Source organism: Anoplophora glabripennis, unplaced genomic scaffold (assembly GCF_000390285.2).
Source record: "Anoplophora glabripennis isolate ALB-LARVAE unplaced genomic scaffold, Agla_2.0 scaffold121, whole genome shotgun sequence".
Classification (NCBI taxonomy): domain Eukaryota; kingdom Metazoa; phylum Arthropoda; class Insecta; order Coleoptera; family Cerambycidae; genus Anoplophora; species Anoplophora glabripennis.
This window is the reverse complement of record NW_019416338.1, coordinates 139,981-161,215: the sequence shown is the minus strand read 5'-3', so window position 1 is coordinate 161,215 and position 21,235 is coordinate 139,981. Positions and strand designations below refer to the sequence as shown.

The 21,235-nt window shown below is 31.3% G+C and overlaps 3 protein-coding genes across 5 annotated transcripts in view; 1 reads left to right on the top strand and 2 right to left on the bottom strand.

Moving 5' to 3' along the window:
- The window catches only part of LOC108910158 (RNA pseudouridylate synthase domain-containing protein 2), a 656,998-nt gene that overhangs the window by 516,036 nt on the left and 119,727 nt on the right, over nucleotides 1-21,235 (top strand). The gene's annotated exons all lie outside the window — the stretch shown is intronic.
- LOC108910163 lies at nucleotides 8,434-12,827 on the bottom strand. 2 transcript variants are annotated; one of them, XM_018714691.2, is made up of 4 exons: nucleotides 12,641-12,827; nucleotides 11,749-11,871; nucleotides 11,588-11,692; nucleotides 8,434-8,854 (listed from the first exon to the last, which is right to left on the bottom strand). In XM_018714691.2, exons 1-4 carry the CDS (start codon nucleotides 12,765-12,767, stop codon nucleotides 8,661-8,663), a joined length of 549 nt encoding a protein of 182 aa, XP_018570207.1. In that variant the 5' UTR covers nucleotides 12,768-12,827; the 3' UTR covers nucleotides 8,434-8,660. The 2 variants fall into 2 exon arrangements, with proteins under 2 accessions (XP_018570207.1, XP_018570208.1); XM_018714692.2 differs by lacking the exon at nucleotides 11,588-11,692.
- LOC108910161 lies at nucleotides 15,516-20,511 on the bottom strand. The gene is made up of 4 exons (XM_018714690.1): nucleotides 20,198-20,511; nucleotides 16,901-17,023; nucleotides 16,466-16,585; nucleotides 15,516-15,883 (listed from the first exon to the last, which is right to left on the bottom strand). The coding sequence occupies exons 1-4, from the start codon at nucleotides 20,301-20,303 to the stop codon at nucleotides 15,663-15,665; spliced, it is 570 nt and encodes a 189-aa protein (XP_018570206.1). The 5' UTR covers nucleotides 20,304-20,511; the 3' UTR covers nucleotides 15,516-15,662.

The following is a 21,235-nucleotide window of genomic DNA, read 5'->3' as shown; positions in this document are numbered from 1 at the left end:
AAAATTATATTTTGCTTAAAATAAATATTTCCACCAATATTTTTATATATTAATTGCAATCTTCTAAAAATGCAATATTACTTTGGTATCTGCTTTGAAGCTCCGTATTACGGAAAAAAATATCGACGGATTGTGACAAAGCGATTAGTTTTTGATCTCTAATACTAAAGGGAAAGCATTTAGAAATGTATATTTCTAATTCGAATTGAAAATATTACTAACTAAATATTATGAATTGTGTTTTTTTTTTAACATAACTAGATATGCATTAGGTACTTTTACTACGGGATAATACATATTTTATTATAATTTCACTGAATTTTTTATATTATATAAATCCATATTGTTTAGGATTTATTTCTTTTTCGAGTAATATATCTGCCACTAATGAAGTGACGTCACACGCAAGTCATTTATATTAAAACCGCTTTATCCTTTCCATTGCGTCACAAGTAATATTCGTATGAACTAAAATGAAAAATCCTAGTCAAATTAGTCTCCGTTTTCATATAATTGAAATGTTATCTTGACAATTCCCAAATCTGGATATCACAAATTTTAATACTGGTATTATCGGTTAGGAAAATATGCCAAAAAATCGATATTTCAACGAAAATATAAACAACAGTTGGTATGGAGACGCGATCAAAGCAACTGTCAAATTTTTAATCTGTGTGTCAGCTTTGTTTTGTTTTAACTGCAATAGTCAAACTACAGTGTAGGTAAATCTAATATCTAAATAACGTCCACCATTTTCTTTCACTCTAATACACATGAAGTATTGTAACGATTGTTTGTGATAGATTGGGACTATGAAACATTTATACATCATTGTCTATTTTGTCGCGTTTAACAAATAATGAATTCACGTCCGCATCTACTGTCTGATATTAGGACACATTCGCGACGTAATGCCAATCTTAAAACGGTTCTAGTGTAGATGACCAACTTTCATCTGAAAATGTAGTCTATTTAAAAATCCTTCCACATCCGTAACCAATAACCTTATTAATTTATTTTAAAAGTGACTGTTTGTCTTGAATAGAGATCTTTGTGACTATTTTGTTTGGGAAGTGTCAAAATCCCAACTAGTCTAAAACCAGTTAATTTTGTTTTGTTGCTATTTCTAGTATAATGTGTGTCTATATTTGTTCATTCTCCAAACTTTTAATTCCCAGTTCAGCGTCAAATGATACCCAAAACGTATATTCTGAATATTTTCCTTCAACTTTCTTTAATAAAAAGTGGTACAATATACCTGGGAAATAAATTTCGCTCATACGAATCGCACCGACGCGACGCCTACGCGCGAAGGTGTAAACATCGCTGAAAAGTCACCCACGCGCCGTCTAAGCAGATTAGGATTAATATCAACAGCTACACATAAATCTCACTTCTGAGATAGATTTATCATCGCCCTCTTGTACGTATTCGTTTTACAATTCGTGCTTTTTGCATTGCGTTTCTATGTTTTCTTGGACTCCCTAATTTTCCGACACGCCATGAATCATTCTATCTTCCCAAGTGAAATATTATCGTTGTTACTTGTTCTGATTTTTGGGAAACACACAGGCGGATTTAACTGAATACGGAAAAATAAATCTATAGCCAAGAAGTCTTCATTAATGCCAAGAGAAAAGAAATACATACTGCAAGAGAAAAGGGATACTTACTTAGGATATCCTTATGAAAAAGTATTCAAAATTTTGTCCCTTACATTCGCCCATCCTTAAGATGTCAAAAAGCAAATCTTCAATCTTAACCTGTGACTGTTAGTACTGTCGGTAAAGTAATAAACTAACATTGTAGTTGAAGTGATTGTGCAGTACGTGTGGATTTCCTTATACCCAAATATGTCTATTCCTTGCCTTATAAACAGAGTGCGTGCTAAGAATATTTTGTATATACTATGGACTTATCGAATATACTGTAACAGTCATTCACAAAATTATATATTTTATGATAACATGAACCGACGAACGTTTCCATTACTAATTGTAAAAATACTTGAACTTGCAATAGAACGTCCTTATGGACTGATCCTACTGATACTGAAACTGCTCTTCGTTTTTTTTGTACGTAAAAAAAATTATATTTATATAGAAAATACGATAAACGACAGTTTGTTACATGTTACCAAAAAATTCTTTTAAAAATGTATTTAAGTTTACTAGTTTTGTTTTTTGTCTTGTTGAGGCTTCTTATAACATATCTGATAATTTGTTAATGAAAGTAATCTTGCCTATTAAAATTAGTTTAAAGCTTTGTTTTCAATTATTGCAAAGGAAAACTTAATTTTGTACGAAATATAACAAAAATATATTGGCGTATCTGTAAAAAAATATCTTGGTCGGTTTGGGACAGGCAAATGTCATCAAAAGTCCATCAGCCTGTAGAAAAAGTCATTATTCTTAAAGAACCCGATGTTTAGAAATTTTTTCCGTTCAGCAGAATTCTCCGAATGTCGATTCAATGAAAAAAACTAAATAAGATAGAGTTAGTTGATCCAAATGAAATCAAGATTTTTCCGAGCCTTGGTGTTCATTTGTGATACGGAAAACATGATGACAGTTGTTGATTCCATTAACAATACGCCCATTAGTGACTTATTAAAAAAATTAAATTATTGAAAATGTAAACCTGACCAGTATATCAAATAAAATCCTATTGTTTTGTTCAGTTAGCTAATTGTTCTTTTGAAATGTATCCCAAAATTCACGTGCAAGAAGTAATTTTGATAGAAAACAAAGGTATACAGTATAGGGTTATGTATGGAATAGCATATCGAGTAAATGGCCTCCACGCCTCTACTGGCACATACGCACTTTTTTGTTCATGACCGTGCGTGAGGGTTGCTTTCAGTGTGCAGCAAAATAAAACTCTCTTTCAATGGTAAAATAAAAGTATTTTTATTGAAAACAAAGTGTAATGAAAAGAAATATTGTCGGGGCGTTCGCTGGAGAGTCCTTTTTTGGACTCGCTCGCAGGTATATGTATTCAATCCCTGGCACCTATCTGTCGTGGTCCTTTTCCGGGAACCATAGTCCAGCGTTAGGCTGGCGCTCTTGACGCAATACTCAAAATGGGTCACTTGCAGACATGTGTACCCACACACCTCCCTGCCAGTGTGGGTACCATTACGGAACCTGTAGCCGGTCAGGGAAACGGTCCCTTCTATCGGACCTTGGGTGTGGTTGACATCGATTTTAATGGGGCAGAAGTTGATGGAAGGCTATTGTCTTGGTCTCTGGTACCTGTCGCGTTATTCAAATAATACGCAGGTTTGACTCTGTCTATGGACACTTTAACTTCGCGACCACGCACTAGCACCGTGAATGTTTGATCACTGTAAACGGACCATCATACGATCCTGTAGTTGAGTTTTAATGCCGTCTGCACGCACAAAGACATGTTTCGCCATTGCCAAGTCTTTAAAAACGAATGGCGTCTTCTCGCCATGGCGTTTAACTGCGGCTGGACGTCTGAGGTTCTTAATAAAATCCGCTTCGGTGCTGAATTCTTTGTCTGTCCTGTGGGAATGAAGAAATTCTCCTGGTAGCCGTAGATGTTGTCCGTATACCGTCTCGGCCGCGGTACCTTGAATGTCTTCTTTTCACGCTGTTTGTATTTCCAATAGTAAAGTGGGAAGAACGCTAATCCATCGATCGTTTTGGTGGCATTTTATCGCTGCTTTTAATTGGTGGTGAAAACGCTCCACCATGCCACTTGCTGCAGGGTGATATGCAATGGTTCGGAGATGAGTCGTACGTAGTAAACTTCGGGGCGAGCGTTTGCTGGAAAGTCCTTTTGTGGAGTCGCTCGCAGGTATATGTATTCAGTCCCTGGCATAGTCAGACGTTAGGCTCTTGGCGTAATACTCAAAATGGGTCACTTTCGGACTTGTGTGTGTACTTACAACCGTTTTGCATATATGCGGCTGAATTTCGCAACCCCAAAGAAAAAAGTTAAATTGCATGATCTGGCCTGCAAATTCTGATCACCAAAACGGGAAATTATACGACCAGGAATGGAATCATCTAGTAATTGAATTGTTTCTCGAGCTGTATGGCATGTGACACCGTTTTGTTGAAACTACATGTCGTCCTACATCTATATCTTGCAATTTAGGTGTAAAAATCTGGATAATCATGTCGCGATAGCGAGCACCATTAACTGTTATTGCCTAACTAGCATTTTCGAAGAAGAATGGTCCGATGATTCTTCCAGCCCAAAATCCGCACCAAACAGTGACACGTGGATGTTTCTATTTCTCAACAATCGCTCGTGTATTTTCCGAACTCCAAATATGACAATTTTGTCGTTTGTTGATTTTATTATTTATCAGCATCCACTTGTAATTCCATAATCTATTCAATTAACTCTCTTCGCTCTACGTGGTCAGCAGGCTTCAGTTCTTGAGTCAATTGAATTTTGTAAGCATGAAGATGCAAATCTTTCTTGAGAATACGCTATAGAAAGCTTCTCGAAATGTCCAATTCATTACCACGGTGCCGAATTGATGTTTTTGGACTCCCAGCAACATTCCTATGAACGCTTCGATGTTTTGTGTTGAACAACTTGTTGAAGAACGGTCAGAGTGATTAAGATCACTAATCCAGTCTCCCTGAATTTTTTAATTAATTAATTTACTATTACGGCCTATTTTGTGCGAAAATTGGAAACTGTAACTGCCAAACCTTTATTATTTTTAAAATATTGCTCGATAATGAAAACGGTTTGTTCTTTCGTGTAGCTCTCCTTTTAATAACCCTAAACTGTCAACTGTCTCGCTGTTCTTTTTTTGTTGGCAATCTTTACCACACAAGTGGCGCGAAATTCAAATCTTGCGCGAATTTTGCTACACTTTATCAGTTATGTGTTTTTGTTATTTAAAAATTATGTTCCAAATAAATTTTGTATAAATTGTCATAGCAACTGTCGGTACGAAATGTAAAGTTTCATTTACATTTCAAAAAACGTCGTCATAGCTGTTTACTTATAAAGTATGTCGTGTGACTAAATGATAAATTCCTAATGATTACAGCATCTTTTAATTGTATGGTGATGTTTGAACAATCATTCGACGGATTCATGAAATGTTATTAAATTGGAATAGATATTTAGAAAGTACATATTCCTTGTATAGGGAAAATTAATATAAAATCAGGTTTGGGGGATTTGCTTATAAACAGCAAACTTCAGTTCAATACAGTAAATATTTTGTATAACGTAATAAAACAGGACTGAAAATTAATTTGCTATTAAGTAAAAGCAATTTTTGATGTAGGTCGCTAATAATCCCTAAATGACGGCGCCCTTTATTTATAGTAGTTTTAAATGTTCGTTTGCGGAGGCCGCATTAAACAGTGCAGATTTCATTAAACCCAATCATAAATTGTCCGGCAGGCGACGTCGAAAATGGTGAAATGAAATTTACGTTGTTATGTCCCCATCCGAAAGGCAATATTGAATGTCAGGATATCAGATAATTCTGGAATTGAATTTGCAATAAATACGGCTAAATAGTTATGTCGCGTATTATAAGCAATAAAAAGGCTCTCGTCAAGGTTTTAAATCCTCCGCGAATGTGTTCGTTATTGATGAAATAATTCCTGGAATACGTTCCCTTATACGAGAGGATACTTTTATTTAATGGCGCAGTTTCGATGTTACATTTCTATGACATTTAGAAATGGTTTTGATCAAAATTAAATTGAAATTTTACCATAAAAGTGTAATAAATACAAGTAAAACAAAATGGGTTTATAAAAGAACCTACCTAAATCCATGTTATATTCCTAACACTAGTTTGGCTGTCTCGTATTTTCCTCACTCATTTACGTATTATATAAACTCTAATGCCAATAATTCCTTATTATATAAAAAAGTTAAAGTAAACCTACGGATATTCTTGCGGATATATGAGTACAATGTTAATTCAAAAATAATTTTCTTGAAGACAGTAATTTTTTTTGTGTACCTATAAACAAATGAAATTTGATTTAATACAGAGAACTTGTGAAGGCATAAAGTAGGAACATCTAAAAAACTGCTTTCAAATTATAAGATAAACAAAATGTCACACGCGTTTCAAGACGGCTAAAAAAATTGGGAAATTGTATAAGAAAATTCCTGAAAAAGTTTTGCAGGATAAGTTTGCAAATATTCACTCAAATAATCTCTGTGAAGCAACAAACTTTTTTAAATTATGTCGAAACATTCTTTAACTCGCAAAGGTTTTCAACTGAAAATATTTATTTGATGGTACCCATAAAACCGAAGGTAAGGTATTGCTCAAATCGAAAAGACAGTTATAATTGAGGAAAAATAAAATATCCACTGTATATACAGGGTGTCCCGGTACTTGATACAAAAAAGTCGGGTACACATAGATGAGGTCAAAATAATATCAGTTCTTCATATAAATTGTTTTTATATGGGCCTTCGTTAACAAGTTACGGGCCCTCAAAGGTGAAAATTAAAAATTAATTTTTATTTACAGTCTCTAAACTATTAACTTCAGCATGATGCAAATTTGATGATGAATAACACACGCGTACAGCTTGTTTTTGATGTTGTAACTGCATTATGCCCAGAACGCCAGAGACGGACTATGTCCAATGATTAACAACTCAGTATGTCGCAATCTGCCTGCATCAAAAATAAGTTCCCTGAAAATTTGCCAACGATAATAATCAACTCGGTAAAATTAACAGTATAAGAAATATTTGTGATTTTATGTCACAGTGCACATCGAATGACGTCTCCACCATTTTTTGCGTTTTTAATTTTGTATTGGACATAATTACTATGTTAGAACCATATATATATTTAAAATACGAGCCTTGAAAATCTTACTGCCTGCTAACGTAATTTTCACTAACAAAATTTGACAAACACACTTTACACATAACACAAAATAGAAAGAAAAAAAAAGAATCACTTCACACAAATTTGCATTGTGCTGAAGTTTAAGGACTGTAAACTGTAAATAAAAATAACTGCAATTATCACCTGTAAGAGCCCGTAACTTGTTAACGAAGGCCCCTTCGAAATAAATTTATATGAACAACTGGTATTATTTTGACGTCATCTATTTGTACTCGACTTTTATGTATCAAGTACTGAGACTCCCTGTATACACTGAGCTATTTTATCGTAGACTAAAAAAACCCGTTATTTGAGGTGAAATCCAGTAGAATATGCAGCTCGAGAACGACAGTCTTAGCACCCTATGTTTTTTTTTAACTAATCCCCTAATTTTAGCCGTAGAATACGTTTTTGGATTTTCTGGACGTTCATAGGAAGCACCCTGTATAATGCTTAGGACTTAAAAGCATTGCTTCCTGAACGTAGGTTATACATTAGAATATCATTTCAATTAAAAAACATACACATTGCTAAAAATAAACATTTAAATATTCATTAACTGTTTTCAGAATTACCTTCTCTCGCATTAATTAAACTTATTTATGTGCTATTAAGGTATGTTTTAAGGAACAATATGTGAGTATATTCAGTACGAAGTTTAAAAAATGCAATTTTCTGTTGGTTCTTTGTCTTTATGACATGTTATTGAATGGCTTCTGATGCCTTTCATATCTATTTTATTCATGGGATATCAATTTTTATCGGAACCGTTTTGCTATTGCCATTTTTCAAGTCACAAGACGTAGTTTATTACTTCTATTTTCGTCACATCCGTAGGCCTTATATTTATTTGGGTTTTATGTTTTCTTCTACAAAATGAAAGCTTAAATTTTGTATTTTAAATAAATTAAATAAAATAGATCGATCTGGTTTAATTTTATTTAAAATGTTGTAATTTACTTGTAATTTTTAATTGAAGCAAAGAGGGCATCACAAGATTCACAAGTGTAATCTATTCCTTACAGAATCGGAGAGATATTATTAAATTTCCTCTGGTTACATTCTCGAATAAAATTTAAAACGTTATATGCAAATTTCGGCGTTCGTATTTGAATTTCAAAATAAAATGTTCATTCGTAAACATGCTTATTGGGGCTGCTATGTTTACACATCAGATGCATGCTTCTGTTTCTTAATTTATTTGATTTCTTACATTTCTCAGGCATTTCTTATTACTTAAAATCGAGGAATATGTGCTCATTGCTCATTTGATATGCAGAATATGTTTGTTTCTAGGGACTTTCAAATCGGTTATTAAATTATTTTGATTAACATTAAAGCGAAGGAAAATTACAAACACATTAATTTAAAGTGGGCTATAAATACATATAATAAGTAGGGAAAAAATAGTATAATTAAAAAATTATAGTGTTTTCAGAATATTTTATTATGCCGACTTGTATACGTAACTTACTAACAAACATTCTAAGAAAAATAAATAATTTATTACCTATCTAAAACTTATAATAAAAATACAGGCTTATTAAAAATTAGTAATAATATGTTTATACAAGAAAATTAAATAATTTTTAATATATTCGCGTATCCAAGGATGCAACTCTTTATTTTTTTGTAGACGGACTTAATATTATTTGTCTTAACTATGCTAGAAAAATAAATGGAACACAACAAACTTTGTCTTTTAACGTATGTAATTGGCAAATATTGATAAATCCTTAGAAAATAAATGAACGATTCACGGAATCTTCATCTTGACTGTTCTTCCAGTATTATACAAACGACTTCTTCTTAAAATCGCCTCTCATTAACATGTAGCATCCAGACAATAATATAAATAATCCTAGTAACGTATACTGAAATGTAAGTATCCAAAAGGCCAACAAGTATGTGGTCCTATTGCAGTATTTATCTCCACTAGCTGAATTATACTCGGGTTGGTAGTTCTTATAAACAAAATAAGTAGCTGCAAAAATAATAAGATATAGTTTAAAACAAAAAAGATACAGCTGTGTTTAATTGTTAATAAGGCAAATATACAGGGTGTTAAAAAAGGAATGTAAAATATTTCAGTATGAACCAAAATAAGCAGAAAAGTCTTAATAAACATGGGTCCGCAAAGTAACGGTTGCGGAGATATGGACCACTATTCGTTTTTGAAACATTTTATTTTATTAGGAATAAACCGACAAAGGAAGCTTTTAACAAACAAAAAACAAAGTTACAGAAGATGTTCAAAGTGCCCTCCATCCATTTCCAAGTAGGCACGACAACTTCGTCTCAACGATATTCGAACTCTTTCGAAAACACCCTCATTGGTTTGGATTTCTTGACACTTTTGATTAATCCGTAGCTGCAGCTCTTCCGGGCTATTTACAGGAGTACAATACACTAATGTCTTCAAATATCCCAAAACAAAGAAATCTAGAGGGTTCAGATCAGGCGACCTTGGAGGCCATAAAACAGGCACTGTTTGCTCAAGGAACCGGTATTACGCAATCTTTGGTGAATTCTTCCAAACATGCGTTGTGAAGGAATCTGGCAATTTGGATAAGCGTAAACATAAAGACGTCGCGCTTCGGTGGCGTTCCCATTAGCACGACCATACATGAAATGCATGTCTGTTAATTCTGCGTTAGAGTAACCAGCCACAGCGAAAGAAAATTTGTGCACTGAGAACAACTGTCAAATACGTACTGTTTATTTCACTAAACATCAACCAACTATTATAAGAAAATACACAACGTTTTTGCAAAATAAAAAAGGGGTTAAAAACATAAAACATTCCATATCTCCGCAACCGTTACTTTGCGGACCCATGTTTATTGAGACTTTTCTGCTTATTTTGTTTCATACTATTACCTCCTTAAATATTTTACACTCTTTTTTTAACACCCTGTATCTAGCCCCACCAAAATCACGTCACATTTTAAGGAAGAGTTTCCAAATGTTCACGGTTTAATTTTTAATAAAAACTGTTTTAACTTTATTTATTTATTTTATTTAGTGTTTCAACAGCCTTTAAATCGGAACAACCCGTAGTTATTTATATTTTTAACTGCTCTTTGCATTTTCTATACTACTAAACTTCAATAGTAATCAATGTTGAATATGGTATATGCATTTAAAAAAATTGTAGTGTTATTAAAACTCTTTATTTAAGAGCACCATTAAATACGTCAGTAAACGCGCCAACGAAGGTTCATATTAATTTTTAGTACACAGTTGAGTTCAACCCGTTTTAATTTTAATTTAATTTAAAGTCCTTACTTTAATCCACTCATAAAGATCAGTTTTTTAATTCTACAAATTTATGGGCTCTGTAAGAGCGGTATGCGAATAATTTCATTTAAGGCTTTATCCTTCCCGAATTCAAATACTGGTTATTAAATCGTTTATAGTTTATAGACTCTTTAAAATTTGTCTGATCTGCTGTACAATATTTATTAACTTTTTGTTTACCTGAGTTTAAAGTTTGTATTGCGACTGAAGTATAAGTATTTGAAAAAATAAAATTTTTTTGAAAGTCATAAGTATAGCTTGACATTTGGGTGCTTAAAGAAGGCGTCGGGCTATATCTATCAACGTAATAAATTTATTAAACAATTTTCTGCCAGTAATGAAATGTCATATTTGTGAAATAATTTTGGAATGGGATTTTTATCAGTTTAATAATCAAGAACATTTTAAAAAACGTCAGCTGCCGTATTGGATAGTTTTATTATGTGATATGATATAATTTTTATATTCATTGTATCAGTCGAGTGTCATTATTTTGGCGGAAATATGTAGATGCCCAAGTGACTACTCCCCTGAAGCCGTCGATTGCATCTTCACATGCATCGAGTGAAAGAAGAAATAAATAATAGTATATAATAGAAAAATATGTCCCAATTCTCTCGTATAAACGTACCTATGTATATGAAAGAAAACTATACTACAGGAACTATTTTAATGATGCTTTTCTCTTACAAAAAAATACACTGGTGAGGTTATCTTAGCAATTTAACACAGTTACATTGTTTTTAAATTTCTCAGTGACGCCACTGATTTCGCACGGAAATGTCAAACTTTAATGATAAATTTGTTTTATTTAAAATCCAAACTTATCAAATAAAAGCAAATTTTTGATCTTTCATATTTTTTGTAAAAATTATATGTATAAATATTCAAAATTAAATTTAATTCAAAGACATTCCTGACATACCAAAATTATGAAATAATGGAATCTTTGAAAACTATATTTACTTGTTGGTATTTGTCAAGGGCAATGTTAGAGCAACAGGAATACAAGATAATTCTTTGAATGATTGCATTTTTTAATAATTTCAATGTCCGGTATGTGTTTTTGAATTAATAATATTGAGATATATCGTTTTTAATTTTTATTTTCGACAATTATTAATTACCAGCTATTTACTAGATATTTTTGGTGTAAATCAATGTTGATTGGGGCATGAATCCCAGAGTAGTTTTTTCTAACAATGCATACTTAGATTTTTTGTACCAAACAACTTTGACTGTAAAATAGAGTAAAAATACAGGAGCTAATAGCAAAATATATATTTTTCAGAAACAAAGTCATTCACTTTAGATTTGATTTTTGTCATTCTTGCAAATATACAAATAACGTTAATTAGTGTGCTTCATAAAGCGTTCATGTGATAAGAATAATAGATATTTAGTTTTTTTCTCTTACCTACTCCATGCAAAATTACATCGAATACAACCAAGATCACAGCGGTATTAAATAAATATTTGTTAGTAGACCTGCTTAAGAACTTAGCTAAAGCACCCAGAGCACCTAAAATGTATCGCCTATTAGTTAATTGAAAATAATTTAATCATAGTAATTCTTACCTGCCGCTATCAAGTAGAGTGGAATAAATATGCATACTGGGCAGTTCATTATATTTACAATCCCCGTCGTAAACATCGTGAAGAAAACTGCGTAGAGCAAAACTAAGGAGGCATTGATGCCAGCTGAAAATTAAGTTAGTTTTTAATTTATCATTAATTGGTATTTGGGTATTTTTTGGTATGTGTTTGAACATATATGAAATATTAGTTAAATTAAACTTTGCCTCAAAAGATTTTATTTATTGAGTGTTGTTTTAACGAAATGTATTTTTTTTCCTTTATCTAATTTTGTTGAAACAGTATTTAGGAATATTGAAAGGAAGACAAATTCTGTTAGACCACAAAGGAGAAATTGCATCAACAATAAAGTTTCCATATATTCCTGTACTATCGGAAATATTAAGGAAAATAGGTAACAAATTTAACATTAGAACAGTTTTTCAAACAACTAATACTTGACGGACTGTAAGAGAAAGTGATTTGAAATAAATGCTTGAAATTAAGAACTCATGATAAAATAATCACCCCGTACATTGTTTTTTGTAAAATACATGACAGAAATTTTATTAAAAAAAAAAATAAATTAAAAGTCTGTCCGTTGGAAAAAAATCTATTATCTTGATGTTCTACCAATCTCTGAATTTATGGCACTTTTTCAAAACACTTTAGACAAATATATCACTTCACTTGACGAATTCTTAGACATAAATACACTCGCTTTTACCAAATCAGGTATTAGTGGTCATTCTGTTCATACCATTTATCTCAAGTATGATAAATGTAATAAAAACAAAGTGACAAATGAACCCAAGTAGTATTAAATTATATGAAGTATAAGAAATTAACTAGCATTCTCTATGTGTTCTATAAAGGCAAAAAGTGTGTTACTTACGGGTCCGTTTTTCCTTCGCTTTTTCCAACGGTTCATTGTTACTCTCCGCCTTAAGTTTTCTTTCGTTCTCCAATTTTTCAACGTCTGCATTAGACAACAAGGTGGTGGAACTGTTTTGAGTGGACATGTTTTCCTCGCGATTGGTCAATTTTCAAACAACAAGGCATGCGCTAACGCACATATCGGTATACAATGCTCTACTAAAATAACTATTTATATTTTTTAGCGCCCAGGCACAGCTTACGCTTATTTTTAGTTCGCAATATTTGGCTTGTATTGAAACGTTTAGCAAAATAATAAGAGTCTATTAATTTACTTAATTGTAAAACGTCAGGCGATTTAATCACAGCGTGCGTAGCGAGAAGCATAACAATAAAAATACATACAGGGTCAGTAGAGTGATAAGTGGCGTCTATTTTGTTTACAATAGAAATATATATTTCCGTCTAAGTTGGACACTATAAAATACAAATATGCTCGTTAATGTAAACAGTTATTACTGGAAACATCTGATTAACATGAAAAAATATTTCTACTTGTATTTATTTATCGACTGTCGTATAGATGAATAACGTTCCCTTTTGTGTAACTCACATAAAGTTGAATCCAGAAAGAGGTGGTAAGAACTGTATAGTATGTATAAAGTGTACAGTAGTATAAACTTAAATATCTTTAAAAACTTTATGTATGATTTTAAGGGGACGTTTTTTAATTGTAGAACTTGGTGAACTGCATTTTTTCAACCGAGATCTAAGTCGTGCTACGTCAGCTTTTTAGGAATAAAATTTTATATAATTTATATTATCATTTTTTTATTGAATGGCCACCGAGATCCTCAGACTTGACGCCACTCGATTTTTTTCTTTGAGGCTTACTGAAAGAAATCTTTAAAAATCCAGGCCATAAACTGTACAAATCCATAGAATAACAGAAGCCTGAGTAGAAATTACCCCAGAATTTGTACCAAAGGTAACCTATGAACGTACGTTAAGACAAGGAAAGGGCATCTGTTGAATAAATTGTCGTGCAACAAAAACTTTCAAGTTTTTGTAAGGAAATTTTGTTTGTTCTTTATTGATTTGTCAAAATTAAGCATAAAAATGATAATAGGTAGTACCATGTTAGTAACATTTTATTCATTTTTTTTATATATATAATTAGACTTTTAATTTGACAACAAAACCGTTACTTAAAAGTTTTTGATAAAATTTAAAAAAAAAAAAATCACAAACATAAATCATTAAAATTTTACTCCAGAAGCTGACACAGTAGGCCTTGGATTTTGAATCAATATGGCCCTTTTAGCTCAATTTGGATAAACTATTTTTTATTTTAATGTTAACTAACTATTGATTTAGGACAAGTTTTAGACTTAATTTATGTTAACTTAATATATTTACAATAAAATTAAAGAAATAATGATTTTATTCAAACAAACTTGCGGATAATTCAGAAACTATTTGAGACATATTACCGTATTCCGTGTGGGCCGTTGTAATACGTGTATTGGGATTTCAGAAACAAGTAGTTAAATAAGGAAAATAATGTTGAGTCTTCATTACTAAAATAGGTATTGGTACTGTTTTTAACCTCCATTGAAAATTAAGTATTACTTTATTCGTTAATGTAAATTTGACATGTGTTAATAAAAAATATTTATACAGGGTGTAAGAAGTTTGACTGCAATAACTTCAGAATGAGATGGACTAATCATAAATGAACAAAAAAGTTGTATATTACAGGGGCGTAAAATTAACAGTTTTCAAAATACAGCGAGTATTAATATTGGGGAATTTCATCACAACGTGACAACTACGCTTAACCTGTTGATGTACACCACGTGTACACGCGGCAGACTTGTTCTATGGAAAAAATGTAAACAACTATTATTATGAAATATTTAGTAAATTTCAAGACAATTGTTTTCCAGTTTTTAAATAAATAAAATAAAATGTATCGATTTTGTAGTATGAAGATAGTGTTGCACTTAAATTTTAGCTCGAATTTTAGTAATTATGAATATCTTAAAATAGGAACTTAACTTTTAATCAAATTATGTATTTAAAGTACCCAAAGATTCACGTCGTCCAAATAATCATACGTATTAAAAATAATTTAGGTACTTGCCAAAAAACAAAATTCAGTAATTTTTAAACCCAAAAGTACAAAACAAAGTACAACATATGATTCTCAAAATGTCCACCACCATGTTTGATGTACGCACGACACCTTCGAATCCAATTTTCGAGCACTCGCTGGAAAACATCTCAAGAAAAGGAAATAGTAGTACGCAAAAAGCACTCAGACACGATTAAATCCAGATACCAACTATATTGCGTGTTGGTGGTTACTGAAGTTCAAAAAAGTGATAAACATTGTATTTTATGGTATTCTATGCACACATTATGTCAATATTCCATAATTAATCGAACTTTTGTACAAGTTAGAGATTTTTATAATTTTTTTCTCGGAAATGGTTGAGTTTAGGACCCATGTCGTATAAGGTTTTTTTGTTTATTTTAATGTATTCTATCGTCTCTTAAAATTAAGGCAGTCAAACTTCTAACAGCTATATTGTTTTATCTAAAGTTATCGATTTTATTGTATTTGTGACATATTATTAAAACGCTAAAAGAAATGTAATTTTTGTTCAACATAATGTTCAATATAGCAGCCATATGATGGCTTCTCGGAGTAGAAATTTTGAAATAAAAACTTGAGGTTACAGTGACACTCTTAGCAAAAGTTAAATCTTAAACTAAAATTTTAAAACTTTACCCAATTAATCGTTTTGCTATCTCTTATAGTCCCATAAACTAAAATGGAAGTTCTTTGACTTGTTAGAAGACTTACATACAAAACAGAGAAAAATACATTGGTCATTCACATTTTTAATTACTATTATATCACATATTCGCAACAATTAATCTCAATGTATAAAATCCATATAAAATCTATATAAAATTAGTTTCATTACAAAAATATTCCTAAGCATCGATCAATTCTATAAAATCTAAAGCAGCTATGGTTCCCTTGGTGCTTCTGGATCTACAATCGGCTCTGTTGATTTGACGAAGTAGATGCAAATCAAAAAACACAAAAAGCCCGACACCACCATCGCCGTGATCGCGTATAAGATGCTGATGTAAACAAATGCAACCAGATATACAGTCTTATCACAATACTGAGCGCCATCTTTTGGGTCGTACGTCGGTTTGTATTCTTTGTAGACCCAATAGGAACCTAAACAGAAAAACAAAATATATTAGGAATTAAGAAATCTATGAACCGTCATTATGATTGCGTTTACAAAAAAAAATGTAGGAGACAAGACTATAAACGGTGGTTAGGTTACTCTCATTCTACCACCCTACTTCGCACTGGGAAGAAAATGGTATGGGTCAAAATTTGTTATTTCAAAACTATACGTTGTGTTTTTAAGATACAAATCAAACTTTTTTTACAAAACACTGTGTATATGTTTACGAATTGGATAGAGCGCTCTATAATTATATGAAATTTGATAGTTCTGTCTCTAATACTAAGAAAAAAGAACTTGAAGAGTTTGTTGTCAGTCACATCTCCCTTATTATTAGTACTAGTTGCTCACAAAATTTAAAAAAATAGCAATAAAACGAAAAACATTTTTCTTTGTACTAATGCAATATTGAATTTTTTTATGATGTCACCAGATTTTTCTTTTGTAAAAGTCTCAACAAAACAATACAATAATAATATAAACCTTAATTTCACGATATTTGTTTGTTTCTTATTTTGACGTTAAAAACAATTTGTTTCATTTATGTTTTAAATTAAGTTACTCACCAAAAATAAGCAGAACAATTTCCACGGCGTACAAACAAGTTAAAATATATGAGACGTCCAGGAAAGGCAGAATTTTATCCTTATAGCAGTTTAAAAGTTTTGACAGGAGCCCAATTGCACCTGAAAATAAAACGAAATTGGAACTATCTTCACCGCAATCGAAATTAAAAAGTTTGGCGTTGATATAATAGGTTTCAGGGTACCAGGGTGCCATTTTATTTTCGTTGTCAGTTTTACACATAGATAGGAAAAAGTTTATTTAGTTTCCAACAAATGGTTTTGAAGGCGTGTTTATAAAAAAAATAAATAAGAACAGAGTTAAAAAAATGGATGTAGTTAGTAGTTTTTAAAGTTTGTTTTTTCTTAGGAAACTGTTAATTTTATTGCAATCGTCAATAGAAATTTTAGTTTTTAATTAATGTAATCACTTCTCACCTGTTGCTACTAAATACATAGGAATATATTTCTCGACGGGGCATTTCTTAACCCCATAAATCCCCACTCCTAAGAGGCATACATAAATTACTAACCATGTCACTAATACTATTCTTGTTCCGGCTGTAACAGAAAAATCATTAATAACAAAATGAAAACAAAACATATTCAAGTCGTACAACTAATTCTCCAAAGGAGAAACATTTTTTATTTTCTCGCATTTTATTTCCCGCAATAATTTCCCTAAATGGAGATTAGAGCTCAAAATATACGCTGTAATACATATTTTTACCAACGCATTCGTACTTGCATCTCCCTTGACTGCACTGAAGCCGCTGAATTATATCCCTCATATTTCTCGCAACAAAATTTTATGGTTTGTATACATACCACTAAATTTACCTATAAATTGCGGTATGAGGAGATGCATATAGCCGTCAGATTTAACCTCTATTCCCCAAGCGGGAGAAGTTCCGAATACTTTCAAATGCAAGGGATGTCCTTAGGAAGTAAATTTGCCAAAGAACCGTTTGATTTGTTAACGTTACTCTTGAGAGTATACCCCGACTTGGAAGTCGTAGCTTTGTACTCCCGGTTTATTTCGGCTCGTAAATTAAACTTTTTCTGCAGTTGAAAATTAGTTGCGAAAATTGCAGAAGATAATTTTGAATAATCCAAAGTCAGGTTACCATGTTCATTCCACATGTGTCCAAATATTTACTGTTTACGGAACTACCATATATTCTTGGGATTAAAAGAGGATGAATAAATTATCTAAACATTTAAATAAAATTTCTTACTCTGATATGCGAACTTTTCCACTACTCGGTACGTAGGTATAATAGAAATTTTAAACAGTTTTACACCGAAAAGGTATTCTGGTTTAATTTCAATAACTTGCAATTTTTTAGAGTAAAATTGATTTAAGCATTGTCACATGTTGCAAATATCCGAAACGGAATTTGTGAACACACAGTCCGTACATAATATGCTTTGAAAACAGTTGTTAACCCCTTTGTTTTACTAGAAAATTTAAAAACTCTTAAAACTAATTGTTAAAAATAATAAATTACAGCATATTAGGAATTCATACATAATGAACTTTTATGGAAATCATTAAACACAAAAAGTTTTATCCAAAATATGGTATGTTATAAAAAAAGTGTTCAGAATTTACCGTACAATTAAAAATGGCATTATATACAGGGTGTTCCATTAAAAAAAATCAATGATGACTGCATATGTTGTTCTTGAGACACCCTGTATACAATTTTCCTATGTAAAAAATCCGCAACTAAAAATACTAATCGACGTCTCCGAGCGTTTTCCACAAAATAATTATCTGAATTTTAAACGGATTTGTTCCTAGATTGCGAAATGCTACTTTGCATTCGAGAATGAAATTTTTTTTCTCCGAGCGATAGAGATCAAACACCATTTTTTCGAAAACTGTATCGCACAGTTAAAAAATTATTAAAAATGTGAAGACAAATTTGTGACATTAATTTAAAATTAAAATTAATTTATTTGACATGTCATCTACCATTTACTGCACATATTATAATATCAAATATTCTTTGATTTCCTGTTAAATTCTTTGATAATTAAATTAATTATTAGATATTAATGATTGTTATAATTTATGATTTTGTTGATAATAATAAATAAACTGGTGAACTGATTCCTTCACCTATACCTAATTTCGTTGATTTTGTAGGTGGATGTAAGTTTTTTACGTCCTGGATATAAAAGACTTACGTTCTGTAAACAAAAAACTGTCGTTTCGTTACTTAATAAATATCATGCAAAAGTTAACTTTTAATTACAGTTAATGACAGTTTTCGAAAAATATAATTTAGTTATTGTTGATTTTTGGTTGTGAAATACGATCATTAAATGAAAGGTTTTGCTCAAGATTATTGCTTTACTTTTTTAAACAGCTCTGCTAAATTTTTGAAATATTTTTGTTTATCCGTTATTTTTCTTTTTTGCTGTACTGTAATAGCAATAACATCATAACTTATTTCATAAATATTGATAATCCAAATTCAATATACAAAAATGTTAGATTGGGGATTTCATGATGAAAAGAAAATTTTTTTTTTCGGTTACTAGATTCAGAACCTTATTAGGTGCTAGGTTAGGTTAAGTTCTCTTATTAGGTTATTATTATAATACGCGGTTCTAAATTTTATTGTTTTATCTTAAGTGTTATAACCTTAGGAAACATTTCTTCCCTGTGTCCATATAACCTTTTATTTTTACTCACATAATGCGCTGGCAAAATATTGCCAGCTAATTTCGGGACACCCTGTCTATCAGAAAGCGTAATTTAAAGTTCAGATTGGTCATATGTACTTCAGAAAGCCCCAATTGTACTTTCAAAGCATAACTGATTAAATATGCGAATTTAAAACTGAAATATGATTAAATATAGTACTGTTTTAGAGCTGATAATATTCAACTTTGCTATTAGTTTCGGCATACGCTTTCTTAACGAAAGGAAAAGTTAGGTTGCGCTATTAAATAAAAGTAAGAGGTATACTTCACGCTAATTTTAAGATGTATACTTTCTCCAATTTCATTTAAAATCTTGCAATTCCAATTTCAATGTCCGTAATTTCGCCGTTTCGTTTCTTCAAAACAAATATATTTTCTGTATTATCATATCATAACATTTTTATCTGAATACAAACAACACACATTTTGCAAGAACCATCTAGGTTTTGTTATTTATCTTTCTTATATTTTGAAATGTTCGTACTAAGTGTTTTAAAGTTTAAATTATTTCTAATTAAAGCATTAATCGATTTTAAAATTTTGCTATTGGAAGACCTGGCGATTAATTAATTAATTAATTAAACAAGGTATTAAATTAAAATTAAAAAAAAACGGAAACATTATTAATAATAAATCCTTGAAGATTTCGTCATTAGTGTTGTTATTCACTATTTATATACTGTGCTATGACTAATGATATTAAATGGATGTAAAGTATTTGTTTACATATGTCTGTGTAGCTATAAAAATAGAATAGACATCAACTTAGCTCTTTTCCGGACAAGTAAAAAAATTCCAAATATTTCTTACTGTATTTTTTCAAACTGATTAAATTTTTAACAAACAGTTAATAAAATGTAATATACCTATATCAAAATATTGCTCTTCACGCACAATAACTGAAAAGTATGCGTATATTTTCCACGTGTAAAAATATTTCCACACCGTAGAATCGTTTTTAAAATTGCTCTCGGCGAGGTTATGTGGATGTAAAAACACGTAAACAAGTTTACTTACGTAACAATTTCTCTTTCAATCTGATCACTGCGTAACTGTGTTGGTCGTTTCCAAAATTATGTACCGGTAGAGGTTCAGTGAGATCTGCTGTATTTCTGTTATCCATACTTAAATATTACTGGCGCACGCACATCACTGAACAGCAGGAGTAGTCCTAGCCGTATAGGTAGGTACTGGCTGGTGTGATTTAAATCGTGCTATTTTCGTCTTTGTTGAGTTGCACTTGGTGTATGCTGTGTGGAATAACTCTAATGTCTGTTAGTCGGTCAGTAGTTTACAATAATTATGACAATGACGGAGTAGTACTCCGACCTTACTCACGGGCAATGTTAATAGATATTGCGCTTTATTTATTCATATTGTTTATATACTTATTTATCTGATAGACGGGTGTGCCACTAAAGATTTGCGCCAGCGTTTTAGTTACATTTTGTAATTTTGTTCTCTGTTCTCTTACCCACTTAAAATCAAGGATCATTTTATTTAAACATGACTGATTGATTTTCTTGTTATAGGTATGACTTTATCAATAGTTATTGTGATTATTGTTCTACTTCTGTTCTTGTCTTTACTGTGTATCTTTAATTTTCAGACCTTAGTTTTACTTTTTTGTTTTTCAAGTTTTACGATCAACGCCATTCATAAAGTTTCATAATCAATGTAAAACTAGATTTTAGCATTAGCATTGTACATAATAAAAACCCAACATTACTATCAAAGATTTTTTTACACTTGAGGGTCATGGTAAAATTATATATAGACATTTTTCTTCAAACTATAAAAAGATAGGTTATAACATAACTATTATAGACTGGAACCTCAAGGAGTGGGGGGGGGTATAACTTACTCAAACGACTATACAGCGCCAAACACTTTTAAAATGAACTAAACGAGCTTTCTAAATATCTGGGAGGTATAGTTTTAATCTATTTGATAGGTAATATTATAGCGTTATCAACTTTTGCACTCAGGGTATATCTTAACCTGAAAAATAAATATTGGAAATTTAACTTTGAATTAAGAGATTCCAGTTCTATT